We start from the raw sequence: 17799 nt of genomic DNA, 5'->3' as shown, positions 1-17799 counted from the left end.
TGGAAGCCCTCACTCAGTTCCATCCTACTCTTTCTGTGATTTTTTTTTTTTAATCTTATTTTGCACCCTCTTTAATTACTCCGGTGTTGCCTCCAGAGAATAACAAGGGTGTCTGTGCTTTCTGATGCTCAGATACACAGATAGCACGTTCCCCATGAGTATTTGACAAGCAGAAGATGCAACCGGCCACATTCTGAGTTGATGAAGATAGGTACCATAGGTAACATTTGACAAAAAGCTTAGAAAATAAATAAAATATTAATTTTTTTTCTATGTTTCAAATGATTTCTTTGCATTTCAAGAGCATATACCTAGTCTTTCTCAATTTTATTGTAGCCATAGCTGACTGAAACATTGTGAATGAATATTTTGAAAATTGACTAAACAAATGAGTTCAACTTTTTTTCTTTTCACTTTCATATTACAGTAATAATAAGAAATTTCAGACAGTAAACTGTAATGTCTGAGGAGCATATATGGATGGCATATACACTTACATATGCATAGTCCTACTTTCTTTTGCTCATACATTTTCCAAGCCTAACATATAATTAAGTTCCAAATAGTCACTTAAATTTGTTAACATGTATGTAAACATGATTTCCTATTGTGGTTAGCCTTCTTTTCGTCTGAAGTTCTCATTTGCTGAATTCATTTGCTGCTGCTTTTTAAAAATATTTTTCTCTTCTGTTAACATTGCATTTTATTCCTATATCTGTGATATTTATTTATTTTTAAATTATGTCCTCAAAAAGTATTTGATGCTGCAACACCTGCATTCTTGTTTAGTTCTTACTTTCTTTAAAAGGCACGGTTTATTTATTTATTTATTTATTATTCTTTTTTTATTTTTATTTTTTATTTCATTCCCTTCTCTGGGCAAAACAGAAGGTATGCATGTTGTAACTTATCACAGTGCTTCAAATAACTATCAAAAAATCATAGTTTGAGAGTAAGACAGTCTTCAGATCTCCTTTTTGTAACACAGGATTGTAGTAAATTCTATAGAGCCCAGGTACACACTCTTCTAAAGTTGTTGCAAACTTGTGCAACGTAGTCCAACAGTGACAGGACAAGGTGTTATTTCTTTTTCCTGTAATAAGACTCAATGCCAGACCAAGCACAGTAAGTGTTCTTCATCTGTGTAAAATTTTGCTTTTCCTTTATGCTGCTGTACAAGTCTGACTTGGGTCATTGCTTGGACAACAAGATGACAACAAGATGACACTAGAAACTGATACTAAAATTACTTAAGTATTTAAACCCTTTAATTTGATTCAGTTCTGTATTAATGCTTCTTCATGTGCTAAGGTTCATTACTGGACTGAAGAAGCCCTTCTACTTTTTAAAGGTAAAAGGTCCTGGATTTTTCTGAACATTTTAAGTTGTTAAGGAATTCCTAACACTTGTCATAAAGACAGACTTCTTGTGTTAATGGGGTGTTGTGTAGTTCATAGATTCTTTTTGTTGCCACCATAAGTGGGTATTTCTAGGATATGGGCTTTCCTAGTAGAAGGCTGGAAAAGCTGTGTACGTTATCCCCTTCTTTCTGCCTTTAGGCTTTGACTCTATTAGAACAGGGATTCGTATTCTTTTTGCACTTGTTCGTAGCTGAGTATGACACTGTAGGATATACTAAGGATATTGAAGCATTGCTCAAATACATCTACTGCAAAAGGTATTATGACATTCAGCTGCAAATCCTCACTTTCTGACACTGATGCTGCACAAAGTTAATTGCGTAAGCTAATTTCCTATTGGCATACCTTTGCTTACTGCCTGATAATGGGGGAAACAACTGTTTTCCTCTTGTTCTTTCTGAATTATGTAGTGGGAAAAAAAAAAGTTGTAGTTTGAACTTCCACCATTTCGTTGTGGATATCCAAAAATACAGAAAACTAATAAAGTAGAAAATTTTGTAGCTGAAATGATTATTCTGGAAAGGATTTTGCAGTAAAATACTCAAAAATAGTCACTTATTTTGGCTTTTCTTATTGAATTACAATCTTGGATATTTTTCTTTTATACTTGAAGGAAAAGCAATATATCTGTAATTTTCTCTCTCTCTTTTTTAGAAGTATTCAAATTCATTCAACTGTTCATTTTTGACTACTGAAAAATACTCAAGAAAATAAAATTGTCAATGTTATATTCTGTTAGTAAATATATTTGAATAAGCTAATTCTTCATTAGAAGACTATTAAATTGATTTTAATATGGGGACTGGGAATCAAAAAGTTCTTTGACTCCCAGTGTTCTCTCTCCTGCATTGTCTCTAAGCCCTTAGTGAACTTATCCTCCTAAAAATCTGAGAAAAATCCGTTTTCATTATTTTAAGGTGGAAGTCACAGAAGAAAAATAAACCCAGTTCCACAGTGCTGGTTGGGCACATGATTGCTTCTGAAGACACTGGTTTCCTGGAGAGTTTGTAAATTCGTGTGGAAGTGGCCTATCCAAAGCAGTCCATGATGGTTTACAGCCATACATTCACATATTTCAGCTTATTAGCCTTTAACCTACTGCTTAACCCACATATCATCTGCAATGCTAACTGGTAGAATTTTCTCTGGGTTTGCTTGAATTTCCTGCAATATTAAAATCCAATCCAATGACCACTGAAGCTGTTGGTCAGGACTGAAGTGGTTACCAAGTGCCACCACAGAATTTCAAAGCAAGGATGAACCAGGGAGTTGGTATATTATTATGCATTGTAATAAGAAAGTTATGAGATGATTTAAAGTGGGAGTAGATATTAAAGAATGATCATTTTAATACATTATTATTAATACATTAATAATACATTATTATTAAATGCCATAACTTCTATGCTTTTGCCAAAAAAAAAAAAAAGCTATTACAGTCATACTATCTAGTGTACCTTTGAGCAAGTTTTCAAAGCCTAAATCCCTTTATTTATCTACCAGTGCAATCTGTTGGTACTGCTTTTGCACATACTGTTTCCTAAGAGGAATTGTCTAACTGGCTTTTTATTAAAATAAATAAATAAATAAGATCTTTATCAAAATGTTATTTCAAGTTTTTTTGCACTACTTTTTACAGGACAGTAGCAAAAATCATTTCAACATAGAGGAATGGGTAATGAAGGTGCCCAATGAGGTCTTATCAAAATGCTCTTATGTGAACTGTTAGTATTCTACTGGCTGTTACTCAGCATTTTGGACACCAACTACAAACATTTCCATTGGAATGGAAAGAGAAAAACAAATGTATTTGTGTCGTTTCTAATGACATGAGCCCCAGTAATTCTATCTGGCTGCTTCTTATCCTGCAGACATCTGAGAAGTTCATCAGTTTCCTAAACTTTTACATACCCCATTGCAGTAGTTTTTACAGAATTCAAAGAAACTGATTTAACACTTGTTTTGTTTGTCCATTTGTTTTCCTCAGGGACAGTTGGAGGTCATTGTTCAGCTGTACTCATTTTGTAAATAAATACTGAATGAGGGCTTAAACTTTCCATGCTATAGGTACTGTGAGTTCCTCACTATCTTTCTGGTGTTGACAAAATCCAGTTATATGCCACTGTGGAAGATTATTGGTAACTTTGTATTATTCTTGTTTTTAATCACATATTTAAAATCTTTTGTTATATGTAATTGTTAGATACTAGATTCCGATGAGGTCTATGTTGTTCTGCCTGCCTTTCCAAACTGAAAAAAAGATATAGCTTCTGTGTTGATACACATAACCAACTTAGAAATGATGCATTTTACACAGCCAGTGCCCATGTAGTCACTTAACTTTCTCTCATGAGAAAGAGGAAAAGAAAAAAAAAAAAAGCAATGCTACACTTTAAAATAGTCTTCCATAGCCATCCATTTAAAAGTACTTAGAAATAACAAGCATTTTTGCAGACAAGCAAGGTAATAAGCTGTGCTGAACTTCAGAGGTGAAAGAAAACATTACTGTGTGGCCTCTGTGTTCTGTGTACACTGTATTTCATTTTGAAAGGTAATGGAAATGGCTGCATAGCAGCAAATTTAGACTATGTACAGCTTCCATCTGTTCAGTGAACTTCCACTGTTGCTGAAGGGAGATAATGTTTAATTCAAGAATATGGTATATATTTCTCAGTGACCAAAAGTAACTGCAATTAGCATGTTTTTCATGTGCATCTTGTGTGATTTGTTTCATGGTATACCGCATGCCATATTTTCAGCTATTCCAAAGGTGGGGTTAAAAATTTCTTTGGTTTAAGAAAGCCAAATAGTTTATGGTTGAAGATAGCAATATCCGGTACATAGCATAGGTACACCACATAGCACTATCCAGTAAGATACAGTTTCCTTGTATAGTCTACAAAGCAAAAGCTCAGTACGGAAAACTCTAGAAAGGGCTATGCAGAATGGCATCAGAATCTTTCCTCTGAAAATCATTCTTTAAGTTTCCTCAGAGAACACATATCATAGTTTAAATACTGTTTTCCAGTTGAAAAATACTGTGTTTGACCGACATCTTAACTTTGTCTACAGAAACAGCATTTAGGTTCTAGCTAAGGCCTCTTATGCACCATTGCAGTAAAAAATCTCCTCTAAAACTTAGGGTGATGAATATGTACTCTCTCAATAATAGTCAGAGTGTGTCTAGTAGGTACACAACTCCAGTTAGCTGTGTCATCTCCTGCTTTGCAGCCAGAATTGTGTTCATTAATTTCTCAAATTTTCTGCTCTGAAAAGCAGCAATCCTCACTGAAATGAGAGCCCTGAGATGTCTCTTCATTACCTTTAGACCTCAAATCATCTCCCTCTCTTACCTCGAGATAGAGATGTGCAAAGTCACTGGAATTGCCCTCTCTTCTTGCAGGTTAGATTTTCTGAATTTTATTTCTGCCTGTGAGACCTATGCCCGACTTGCTTTATGAAGTGCTGTGAGATGCCTTTTTGAGCTTTCAGGATGTGAAATACCCAGTGTAGTGCAGCTGAAAGAGGTCCTTTTGGTTCTATAGTATTTTTAAATTTGAACTCTGTGGATACTTAGGTCTTTTCAGCAGCATTTGAAAATGCTTGCCTAAACACAGGTGTGGAAGTACTTGCACTCAAATTTCATGAAGTACCAGATGTTGTCATGTTCCCAAGTAGTGGAAAGATCCTCTCATTGCTGTATTACATATTATTTTGGGGAGTACAGAGACTTCACAGTGTCACCCAGTGCAGGCCAATTTGGGCCACAAATACATGGAACCTGTTTCGGTCTGCTGGTAAACCCAAGATGATGAACATCCCAAGGGGAGCAGCAACAAATCTTTTTTACTTGTTAGGTGCAACACAGTGTTGAATTTGTTGGGCTCGGGCCAATTCCTGAAAACCCACAAGGGAAGGAACTTTATCACATTTACCTTCACTACAGCAAATGGTCTTATTAGGATGTACATACCAGGTTTGTGATAGGTTCATGTTTCTGTGCCACTCTGCATCCATTCTAATGTGAAATTTAGAACAAAGTGAAATGGAATAAGTCTGTATACAGCAAACCCAGAGCTCATAAACTTAGATGAGCCTGTCCCAATTCCATGTAGGAGCACAGGAGAGTTGATGCCCTCAGTATTCTAGTGCTCTGGTTCTGGGAAAACACTGCCAAGAGCATTTGAGTTTTCTATGTATGGAGACAGATTGGGATTGGTAGGTTATTAGATTTTAGTTGGAATGCAAATGACTGTAGACCTCCAGGAGCCAAATTTGGATTCAGTTTAGTAGCACTTACCTGGAGACTGATACCTAACAGACTCTTTCAAGTGCCAGGTTTCTTGCATCCAGGTGTGGATAAAGTAACCATTCTAATGTGAAAGGTGAGCAACCAGATATATTGGTAGAACATGCGCATTCACAGGCAATAATATTCAATAAATACATGGAATAGTCAACATGTATAATTTTTATTAAGAATACAATCTCCATGCTCAAATGCTACTGCTGTGATAGTGGAACTTAATGACATATGTCTGATTTACATGAATTTTAGGATTTTTTTCCTAGCACCTTCCTTAATTTCACATGTGTTATGAGGTCATAAAAAAAAGGCTCAGTTGAAATAAATATACACAGTGGGACAGAGTTAAAGTTTCTGTAGGAATGTCAACTGTGAATTTCCTGCTTTTGCTGTTGTCAAATTATGGAATTAAATATTTCACTAATGATCAGTTTTTAATTAAAAAAAAAAAAGTAATTATGAATAATTTGTTAAACGTAACCCTTTAAACACAGGTACTTCTGCAATAGCCAGCTTTTGCCTGTGTAGAGTCTAAGGGATTTTCTTTCTAACTAAAACATCATTCTGAGCTCTTACTGAACTTGAACCAAGAATTAAGTTATTACTTCTGCCGAAGAAAGTTGATGGTCAACAATAACAAAATTAATGAATGTCTATGAGCCATATATATATATTTACAATTATACAGTTACAAGATAAAAGGAGCTATAGGTTGTTGTGGAAAACTATCCTTTCAGTAGGTTTACTAACATATATTTTAAGCAATGTATAAGATTGTATGCTAAGGATATAATTTTTAGATTTCCTTGTTAGAAATAAAAAATTTCTCAGAAATTAATTTTTCTCAGAAAAGATGTATAGTGATGACCATTTCAGTTTCTTTGGATGTCATTTTTGTGTTTGTGTAGTGCTTACCTGGACAGCGGGATATTTCTCTTAATCCAAAGAAAATATATTTACTTTGATAAGAGATATGCATCAAATTACAACATAATGAAGAGGGAACAAGAATTTTCATGTAGAAAATGCACCTTACTGGAAGCATACAAGTGAAAAAACAAAGCACACACACACACACCTGGAGTATGTGTTCAGCTCTGGGGCCCCCAGCAAAAGAAAGACATGGACCTGTTACAGCACGTCCAGAGAAAGGCCACAAAAATGATCAGAGGTCTGGAGCACTTGTCCTATGAAGAAAAGGTGAGAGAACTGAGGTTATTTAACCTAGAGAAGAGAAGGCTCCAGGGAGGCCTTATTGCAGCCTTTCGTTACTTAAAAAATAAAAAAAAATAAAAAAAAAAAAAAAAAAAGGGGGAGAGACTTTTTAACAGGGTCTGTAGTGTTAGGACAGGAGGTAGTGATTTTCAACTATAAGAAGGTAGATTTAGATTATATATTAGTAAGAAATTCTTCATTATGAGGGTGGCGAGGCACTGGCACAGGTTGTCCAGAGAAGTAGTGGATGCCCCATCCCTTGAAGTGTTCAAGAACAGGCTGGATGAGGCTTTGGGCAACCTGAAAGATGTTTCTGCCCATGGCAGGGGGTTTGGACTAGATGACCTTTTAAAGATCCCTTCCAACATAAAGCATTTAATGATTCTATGAAAAATATTTTTATGTAATGCAGACTGTATTCTGTGTCCTGTGTTCTGTTGTGCTTTTATATCCAGATATTCAGTGCAGAATGCCAATTCTCCAAATAACAAGGATGAAATCTGGCCTCAGGAAAATAGTCAGTAGAGACTGACTTTGGTGTGACTAGAGCTTCAGCCAGAAAAATTGAAAATTCAGATTGTGCAATGTTACATTATTTGATATTATAGATAAGCATGTGGATATTGGGCCATAGCGAATAGATACTGCTTGAGTAAGTGTTCTTTTAAAGTTACTTAATTGCTTTTAGACCTTCATCTTCACTATGGGTTGAACCTTACTTGAGGTACCACATGAGCTTGTCTGGCATAGACCCCCCCCCCCTTTTTTTTTTTAAATCAAGTCATTTAAAAAAAAAAAAGTCTTTCTGATAGGAAGATAAACTTGTGGTTCAAATCAGTTTTACCGTGGCTCTTCTGGTAAGCCACGGACCTGCTGTCATTTGTTTGCACTCATGACTGAGGAGGAGACAAGTCTGAGCATACACAGAGGTTCTGTTAGAGTCCAGTTATTGAAACTTTCCTTGAAACCATTCCCACATTCACATTTTTCCATTGTGTATAATATGTGAAATGACCCCATTGTACATGGAAAGCTGGTGGAGACAAGACAGGAGTAGATCCTCCCCCTCCCTCTCCCCTTTCCGCAGTTAACAGCATTAATTTCTTCCTTTAAGTTTGGAAGATGGTGCATAATGTTCATTTTTTTTACCTTTAGATAAGAGCTGAACTTGTCTCATTTACATAGAAGTACATTGAAAAGAGTTTATGGTTTCACTTCAAGAACAATGCTACTTCTGGCTTTACAAACACCTGTTGAAATTGAGAGTTTTATTTTTATTTTTATTTTTTTAAAGTTTATTTGTATCTCAATTTATATTTCTTCCAGATCCTTCTCTTTGCAGAAGATTCTACTTAGTGGATTATAAAAGGCTGAAATTCAGCACGCAGTTTGCATGACATGGAGCCCGGTTGGCAGTTGGCAAAACTGTGTGTGCTCAGAAAAATGTTTTGGAAGATAGGCTCCTTTCTCTGCTCAGAGGAGGAGGGAAAAAGTTCTGCATTGTGCATGTCTATGCTCATGACCTCTGCCTGTGGAAGAGGTGAGAAGCAGATACCAGGTTAAGCAGCATCTATCATTTCAGCTCATCTTCAAACAGATGGACAAAAAATTAAGGGGAAAGAAGTGTCCTCTATCTGGATACCTGTTTACTGTAACATTTCTGGAAATATTGGTCATTTGTGGGTTAATTACTGGAGTCAAATATACCATGTGTGCACAAAACCTGTGGTATGAGATGGTTAATGCAGCTGGAGATCTGAGACAGAATCTGCACCAACCAAGGAGGATGGCAATAGAGTAGTGGGAAATACTTTTTATCGCAGTGCAGTGAGAAGGGAGAGTCCTCTTTCTTGCTGTGCTGTTTCTGCACATTTAAAGTCTGGCTATTTTCTGTCATATTCACCTTGTCCATGTGAATTTAATTAAGAGCACTTTGGTAGTTCATAAATATGCATGGACTTTTAAATATAAGGACTGATTTTTTTGTAGGTAAAATTTCTGTAAAGAAGCATAACCTTTTAGTAACAGTGTCTGGCTGTTATTAAATAAGAATAGCAGAACTTTGTTAATGAGGTCATTGACCAAATAATAAAAAGTATATCTTATTAATACCTGAAATGGTGGTAGGACTGAAGCCAGCAGAGTTAGTGGAGTGCATGGATTGTTTATATATATTATGAGAAAGATGTTTCATTTGTACTGATCATTTTCTATGAACTATTTAAAACTATTGCCTTGTATTTGGGAAGGCGACTAACACACACATATTTGTATGACAGTTTGCTACAATGCAAACTTCCAGCACTCTGGAGTGCTTCCAAGAGCATTTTGGAAGCAGGAAACTGTACTTTTAGGATGCGGCTAGGACCTCCTTCATTAGCCTTGGCTTTTGCATACAAGGCATTATATCATGTTCAGGAGATTGGCGTATTTATCTATCTGTCTGTCTATCTATCTGTCTAAATAGAATGTTTGTACATGCAAATGTAGCCCTGGGTAGCAAAATGTGTTGTTTTCAGATACAAAACCTTCAGGTTTTGATTGGCTGCTGTATCAGTAGACTGGAATACTTACTTACAGCTGTCCTCGGAGGCCTTCTATAAAACTGCAGGTGTTCAGCTTTAGCAAATAGTTCTTATTATACAGATAGACTTTTGGCAGCTAGTAATGATGTTTCCTGAAATTGAAAAATGATTTTCTACCTTATACACTGGTTTTACATTACTGGAATGTTGGAGGGGAGAGCAAATACCTCTCATCAAGTAGTACTGAATCTATTTTTGTTAGTTGTATATATTTTCTGATTTGTATATTTTATATTAGAATGCATTTTTTTTTCCTTAACTGTTGTGGTCAGATTTGAAATCTCTTCCAGCAAAATTCAAACTATGAAGAATAAAGGAAGTGTCTGGCAACAGAGGGCTATATCCTTTATACAGAACTAGCAACTGGCTTGCAGTCAGTGTACCACCAAACATGGAGCTCAGGGTGCATTGTAAAGCTTTTAAAAATGTTGGACACTATTGTAGAATACTGTTAAGAAACAGTTTTCATGTCTCTAAGTAATAGTGAGGAACATATACAGATTTTATGAGTATATATTTAACTCATTTTGTACCACTAGGATATAGAGTCAGAGACAAATTCTGGATCGAGCATTGCTGGAGCAAGCTGAATATGAGCCAGCAGTGTGCCCTGGCAGCCAGGAGGGCCAACCATATCCTGGGGTGCATCAAGTACGGCATTGCTAGTCGGTTGATGGAAGTGATTGTCCTGCTCTACTCTGCGCTGATGTGGCCTCACCTCGAGTACTGTGTGCAGTTTTGTGCACCACAGTACAAAAAGGACATGAAAGTGTTGGAGAGTGTCCAGAGGAGGGCTACAAAGATGGTGAAGGGCCTAGAGGGGAAGACTTATGAAGAGCGGCTGAGGTCACTTGTCCTGTTCAGCCTGGAAAACAGGAGGCTGAGGGGAGACCTTATTGCAGTCTACAGCTTCCTCATGAGGGGGAGTGGAGGGGAAGGCGTTTATCTGTTCCTTTTAGTGACCAGTGATAGGACCCACAGGAATGGAGTCAAGCTGCAACAGGGGAGGTTCAGGCTGGATATCAGGAAGAGGTTCTTCACTGACAAGGTGGTCGCGCACTGGAATAGGCTCCCCAGGGAAGTAGTCATGGCACCAAGCCTGTCGGAGTTTAAGAGGTGTTTGGACTGTGCACTTAGTCATGTGGTCAGAATTTTAGTGTAGACCTGTGTGGTACCAGGAGTAGGACTCAATGATCCTTATAGGTCCCTTCCAACTCAGGATATTCTATGATTACTTTGTTACAGTCACTCTTTTGGACAATGAGATTGATGAGATAATGTAAGCCACTTTTTCAAACTGTAGTTTTGCTGTAGCGAGTTAAATAATTACTTGGATTATATTTCTTTATTCAGATGCTTCAATGAATCATTTAGTGTTCAGGCTCTCTTTGTATATGCCTGCTTAAACTTTACAGTGCTAAATCAGTCCCTGAAGACTTGAGACTCAAGATTCTCCTCTCATAATTTCTATTTATTTTCCAGATAATGATTATTTTAAATTTAAAATGATGTATGACATACAAAGTCCGCTGTAGGCTCTGTAGACCCAGCTCAAGTCTACTGAATCAGAACAGTTCATCAGGAAAAGCACTGATCCCTAAAACGAGTAGTGCTGGGAAGTTGAATCCTCTCATCAGTTTCACATGGAGTCCTTTGGATATGATGTGAATTGTTATAATGGAGTCATCAAGATATAGTATAATTGGGCATCTGTTGATATTTGTGTGTGTGTGTGTGTAATGGAAAAAACAAAACAAAAAAACATAAAATAAGAAGTAAATAGGAATTTCTTATTGCACTAAACAAGGGTGGTTCAAACCAGCTCAGTGTGCCTAGGACACCAGGCAAATCATGAAAGGGAATAGCAGGACTGAAGTTGCTTTACATTTTTTGTTTGATTGTTTGTTTGCTAAATCTTTGAATAAAAGTAGCTATTTTGCTTGTAAAATACCGTTCAGGAAAGTAACTTTATGGCTTGCCTGCTGTGAAAAACAGGCTACATATTTGACACCTTTACAGAAACAAGGAGACACCAAATGTGGGTATTAGGCTTAAACCTCAAACTCTAATATCATTTCATCTGAAGCTAATCCACACTGCTACAGACATAAATTATTGCTGATGGCATAAGTATGTGGCTATGTTCATTGTAAAGGTTCCTCTTTATCTCCTTATCTGTATTCCTCCTCACGTTTCTCACACCCATTTGTGCACAGTTCTCCAGGTTTTTTTCATCGTCTGAAAGTATCATTTTCAAAGGCTTTTGCTTTTCACGTCCATGTCAGTATTGCAGATTAGAATGTGACAGGGAATACCTGGTTGCATACTTCCTTTAAACCTGAGCCACTAGCACTGTGAAATGTTAGGGAGAGCACCCTTTCATCTCACACCATCCACCACTTTAAAGTGAAAGGTTTGTTGATGTAATCCTATTTCCAATCTATAGAGGTCACCTGTAATGTACTGCTCTGAAGATAAATACCTATTACTGTTTGATGTTAAAGGCTTCTTTTCTAAGGCAAGTTTAATGATATTTTGGTTTTCTAGGACACTGTGTTGAAAATTTTGAAAACTTCAGCTGTTTTTAAACCATTGTTAACCTTTTATTCGATTGTTAACAGTCCTCACCAAGCTGATATTTTTATTATTTCAGTATGTTTCAGGTCTTTTTTTGTAAGGACCTGGTGAGTTTGAGGTAATCTGGGATGTAAGATGGAGTCACTAGCCCATTAATGACAGTACACAAACCTAAGAATACGTCCCTTTTGGCAATCAGTGACAAAGATGATATTGATTTCATTGGGAGAAGGATTGCATCTTGCCAGTATATCACAGAGGAAAGAAACGGAAACCTTAGTTCATAACAGCTCTTGCACAGTCACGAAACTCACATCCAGGAACTTTTTATTTAACATTGGTTATATGATTGGAAATCAAAGTCTCTGGGGGCCCTTATGAAACAAGTCACCACAGCATCAAAGTATGTAGCTTGAATTGTATGTTAAGCATTGTACAAATACTAGGTCTGTGTATATGTAGAATGGAGACTAACAATTATTTTTTTCAGGTGCAATTGTGTGTTGATAGTTCTGGATACCTGAGTCTAACTACCTAGATCATAAAAGCAATTGATTGTGGATTTATGGGTGAAAATCTACCCCAAATGAAGTTGGTGACAAAACTTCAACCAATAAGGAGGATTCAACTCCCTGTTTTCCAATTTCTGTTAACATTGTTTGTGCAATATCTTATGGCATTTCTTAAGTTTTTTAACACTAAAATGTATTTCGTGGCTAAACTGTACTGGCAAGGTCTCCTAGAGAAACATAGTTTATGGGTTTTGTTGCTATAAGTCATACTGTTTTTCCCTAAAAAAAAAAAAAAAAAAAAAAAAGCAGAATTTTATTTCACAGCTTAACTGCATGTACTTTTGCTAGTAAGGCTAAGTCAGAGGTGAGCTTTTTGTTCTTCCTTATCCTTTCTGATAGAGGGTAGATGTAGGCTGGCAAAGGCTGTCTCTAGACAAATTGGAGTATTTCAGCCTTTTGGTTACATCTGAAGTTATGGCACATTTTAACAGCAATTTCTTGTCTGTTTCCCTGTCTGTTTTGGTAGCAGAATAAACCACTCTACCTGCCTGAAAGCAGGCAACTTTCACAGTGGTAGATCTGCACATTAATGTGAAACTCTTTGGTGCATTTTCAAAACCATGTTCCTATTTGCATGGAGCATTGCTGCAAGGATTAAAACTACTTACCTCATGTGGACAAAGAGCAGTAGCTCTTTGCTTGTAATCACTCTATTTCTTGACCCAAAGTAGTCACGTGGGGAGTTCAGGTTAGGTTAACAAGAGCAGGCGGACGTACAAAAGGCTTCATTTCACTGGATCTTATGCTGACTCCTGTCTTTTTATTGTTAATACCATTTTGTTCATTTTCCTTTCTTTGTTTAATCTGCCTGAGAGCTCAGCTGGCAGCAGGAAAAGTTCTCTGGGCTTACTTGGCATGGCAAGTGTTTTTTAAGCCCCTTGCTACTTCAGGAGGAACCCAATTTCCAGGGCTCTGTCACTTTCCCTCTCTTGCTTTTTTATATTCAGTCCTTTTCTTACTATTCCTCGCATATGGTACATGCAGTTGGAATGACTTGCATCTGTCCAGAAGTGTGACTTTCTTAGAGCTGATTCTCCCATTCCTTTGTGTGTGAGCCAAAAAAAGGACTGTTACACAAGGCTGCCAGCAGCCTTCTCCCAAGAGACCATGTGTGGTCCCTCCACATTCATCTGATTTCCCATTCACCCCAAAGATCAAGAATGTTTAGACTTCATCCTGTCTCTGGTGGCCACCGCTTTGTCTGCCCATAAAGTTAAAAACCATTGCTGTTACGCTTCCAGTTCTATCGATGATAAACTATGGAAAACATCAGTGTCATATATTGTATTTAACATAAGGAGCTGTTTGACACAGTGTATCCTTGAAATGTTTATAGTGAATAAGCAAAACTTTTAATTCACTTTAATAAAAACTCCTTTTAACCTCAGAAGTGGAGACTGTACAATAAAGTTTTATCTTTCACAATCATGTTCACCCTTCTCAGTCTAAGGGCCAAACACTGCATAATAAATGGCAAGGAGCCTATTTCCATTTTGTTATGCCTTTTCCTTGTGCTGTGTGTGTTCACATCTAATGAGGAAAATAAAGATCATTCCTTGAATTCCTATAACATGGAGGCCAGTTGGCATTGCTGACCTCTTTGTTTCACTTCCCAATGTCCCCCTCAAAGGAGGGTTTTGGTGACAGGAGGAAGAAGAATAGACTAGTATATTACAAACTGATTGTCCCTAGAAGGTGGTTTGTTCCCTGCTTAGTCTTCTATACTGCCTTCTCTTTGCTGGTTATTCAAATTGTCTCTTTGAGAAAGAAGAAATCTTCTTTGATATCTCTGAGCATCTTGAAGCTTCTCGATGATGTAAAGCAGTGTAGCAAACAAAGTGACTTCTCTAAGACTCAGAGGCTCTGATAAGGGGAGCTACTTAGCACCTCTGGAGGAAAGTACTTTAGGTAAGCTAAAATGGTTTTGAGGGAATGTTGCAAAGTGTATTAGTCTGAATTCCACCTTAGTGATATAAGTCATTATCCCTCTTTGGTCTTTTGCTAAATAGGTAGGCTGGCCATTGGATGGCCAAAATTGCTATGACAAACATCCTTAGATATAAGTGAACTGATGTGCGCTGTAGCTGGCTGAATGCTCCATCCACTTTCACTTCCACAAGCCCGCCCTTGGCCATATTCTACCCAACCATAGAATCAATAGCTTTGACCCAAGCCTTGCTCAGATGCTCATGATTTTGATATTTAGCAGTTTTCTATAACAATAGCTGAAGAGCAATACAACATGCCAAAGAACATGAGGGATTAATGAACCCTTTCCTCACACTTTGTTCCAAGACAGTAAGAGAGTCAGCCATTTGCAGAGGAAGACTCTAATGTGGTTTTGTATAGGGGCATTATGTGAAGGAGGATTGATTCTCTGACATTGAATAACATCCATATGGAAGTCTTGGGCTGAAATTTACTGTGACAGTATTCTGGAAAAGTATCTCCACATATTTGCTTATATTCTTTCCCTAGTCATTGAACTGCCTGGACTTTTGATCTGACTTGGTACAGTCATTCCTATTTTTGAACGTGTACTATATGTGCAAGAAAATGGGCCAGTGAATAAAAGACACAGCTTTGCCTGAATTTCTTCAACTTTAAGAAATTAACTTTTGCGTAGTAAATTGTGGCTTCCCTACTTCATTGCTTTAGCTCAACAGAGGACCACTAAAATACCTCCTATGTGTTTTGTATGATTTCATTTGCTCCTTACAGGCCTCATCTCAGACCATAATTCTTGATTTCTCCTAATTAGTTGCTGTGGAAATGATTATCATAAACACAAACAATGGGAATATAATGAACAGATGAATTCTTAAGAAGCAAAGATTTGTTTTCCTGTAAATGAACAAAAACCCAAAGGAGAGGCGTTTGAATATGTTCTGCATTGCCTTTCATCTCAGGATTTTACAGTTCTTCTCAAGTATTAATACATTAAATTTTTTTTTGAAAAGCTGATGCAGAAATGGTGTTGAAACCTTCAATATTAGTTGTCCTCAGAAACTCATGATCAAGTCATTGCTGCTTGCCGCTAAAAACAAGCTTTTCTTTATCCTTATTTCAGAGCTGTTGCTCTGAAAGCTGATTGGATTCTTCCCAATGCATTCATCATCACTGGTTATAAAGATTCTGCTGACCAAGTTATTTACACCTGTGCAGTCCAATTTGCTTCAAGGCTCATTTTATCACTCTGCCTTCAGATTCTTTCCCCTGGAGATTTGTAGGCAATTCCAACACTTTCAATAGTGTTGCCTCACTGTTGCTGCTCTATGTGAAAGAACAGTAAATGATTGTATCGAAGGGGAACAGGATGGAATGGAATCTGCAGGTGCATCAATCTCAGCTATGTTCTGCATGACCATCAGGAGCAAAATCAATAAAAATAATTTTTTTTTTTTTTTTTTTTTGCCACCAAAGTCAGCACATGTGCCTGAATATCCTCTGGGGAATCAAATCTATCACTCTACACAAGCCCACTGTATAGCAAAGTTCTCCTTAAGCACACAAAATGGGGCTTATGTGGTGTATAGGCCATGTGAATTCATGTGTGGATTTCACTAAGGGAGAGTCTCTTTGAGTCAGAAGATGCCTTTTTGCATAGTCAATTTTCAGAGTTGTACTATATTTTGGCATTGACAACACCTCTGTCAGAGAGCTGAAAATTTATAACTGTTGCTTTTTACAGATGGGAAAACCAAGGCACAGGGAGATTAAATGGTCTAAAAGAGCACAGTCAGTTAATGGCAAAGTGAACACAGAGCTCAAGATTTCTGTCTCCTAGCCTCTGTAGAACATTTCTAGAGCAATGTAGAAATGATGTAATATGCAAGCAGAATTGTTTCCAAACAAAAATATCTGTCAGGTTGTGTAAAACGTCAGCAACAGCTCTTTAAATGTGTGAGAATGGATTGATTTTAAGTGAATGTGTCCTTTTCTGTAATTTTTAGAAGGAAGAGATGCTTGAGTGTTAAAATGTTTTCTTCTCCTACTGACAATATATGTGTACATATATATATATATAAATGACTCTGCTCATTGCTGGGGAATAGGAAATCTACATAGCTCTTAGGCTTCTGTCTTTTTTTTTTTCTTTTTTTTTTTTTTTTTTTTTTTTTCTGAAACTGAAGCTGTAAGCATAATTTAGGAAGTACAATCTTCTTGTTAGCTTATTGGAACTATACAGTAGGGTGTTTCCAGGATCATGTTGCAATATGCCCATGACAACACTGTAGAACTGAAATATGCACTAAGAAGATACACGAAGAAGGGCAAAATACTTTTACATAGTTTTTATATTATTCACACAGCTGGAATGTTTACAGCATAGTACAGAGTGTAACAAGAGCAAATGCTGAACCACATCAAGCAGTTCCCTTGTTGTGCATGTCATTTAAATACCAAATCTATAAGGGCGTTTGCTATGTTCTTCACACACACAAAGACCACAACTAAGTGACTTAAAAGTATCCCATGAGTTTTTAAAAATGCGGACAAACAACTCTCTTCTTTTGATAATTGCAAATACATTGTTCCACTCCGTTGGTTCTCCAACATCTGGTGTTTTATAAAGCATTTTTAAATGTCATCTCCCTTCCCTGTTTGCCCACACCCTTCCCACTGCACCTTAACCCCAGCATAACAAGAAACTTTAATTTCTAGAGAAATGTGTGGAAAGTCTTGCAAAACAGAGCTAACGAGTTGTGTCTGTATAGGTTTGAGCTATGTCTCAAATTAACAAGAAAGTCAAGTCAGTGACATGGTGCAACACTAACATACAGAGCTGTTTTCATGAGGACGATGAATGAAATACTGGGTTTATTCAGTGGAAACATGTTTCTAAATGATTCTTGCAGAAGAGATAACATAGTTCTTAGCATAAACTTGATATAACAGTCTTGACATTAGGTTTTGTTAAAAAGGTCATAAAGCAGTTTCTCAAGAATGAAAGACTGTACCCCCACTTGTAAGCACCGATATGTGTCCAAAGTTTGATTTGTAAATCAAATGTAATTCCTGCACAGCTAGCAAGTTAGTGAACTTTTTGGTTTGTGCTTGAAGGTGGCAGATGAAGGAACCGAGGTGGCAATGGGTAAGGTCATTCCCGTCTAGCATTGGTC

The 17799-nt window shown here is 37.0% G+C and overlaps 1 protein-coding gene across 27 annotated transcripts in view; it reads left to right on the top strand.

Annotated features, from left to right (window-relative positions):
• Window positions 1-17799, top strand: part of SUGCT (succinyl-CoA:glutarate-CoA transferase) — a 320240-nt gene that overhangs the window by 204460 nt on the left and 97981 nt on the right. For 7 of the 27 annotated variants that reach the window (XM_068674930.1, XM_068674917.1, XM_068674914.1 and 4 more), the window contains one exon: window positions 2339-3030. The exons of the other annotated variants lie outside the window; for them this stretch is intronic. In XM_068674930.1, the coding sequence (XP_068531031.1) occupies window positions 2339-2432 (94 nt within the window). In that variant the 3' untranslated portion in view covers window positions 2433-3030. Of the gene's footprint in view, window positions 1-2338; window positions 3031-17799 lie in introns of those variants that run through there. 27 annotated transcript variants of the gene reach the window in all.

The sequence above is a fragment of the Anas acuta genome, chromosome 2 (assembly GCF_963932015.1).
Source record: "Anas acuta chromosome 2, bAnaAcu1.1, whole genome shotgun sequence".
Classification (NCBI taxonomy): Eukaryota; Metazoa; Chordata; class Aves; order Anseriformes; family Anatidae; genus Anas; species Anas acuta.
This window is presented reverse-complemented; position numbering and strand designations above follow the sequence as displayed.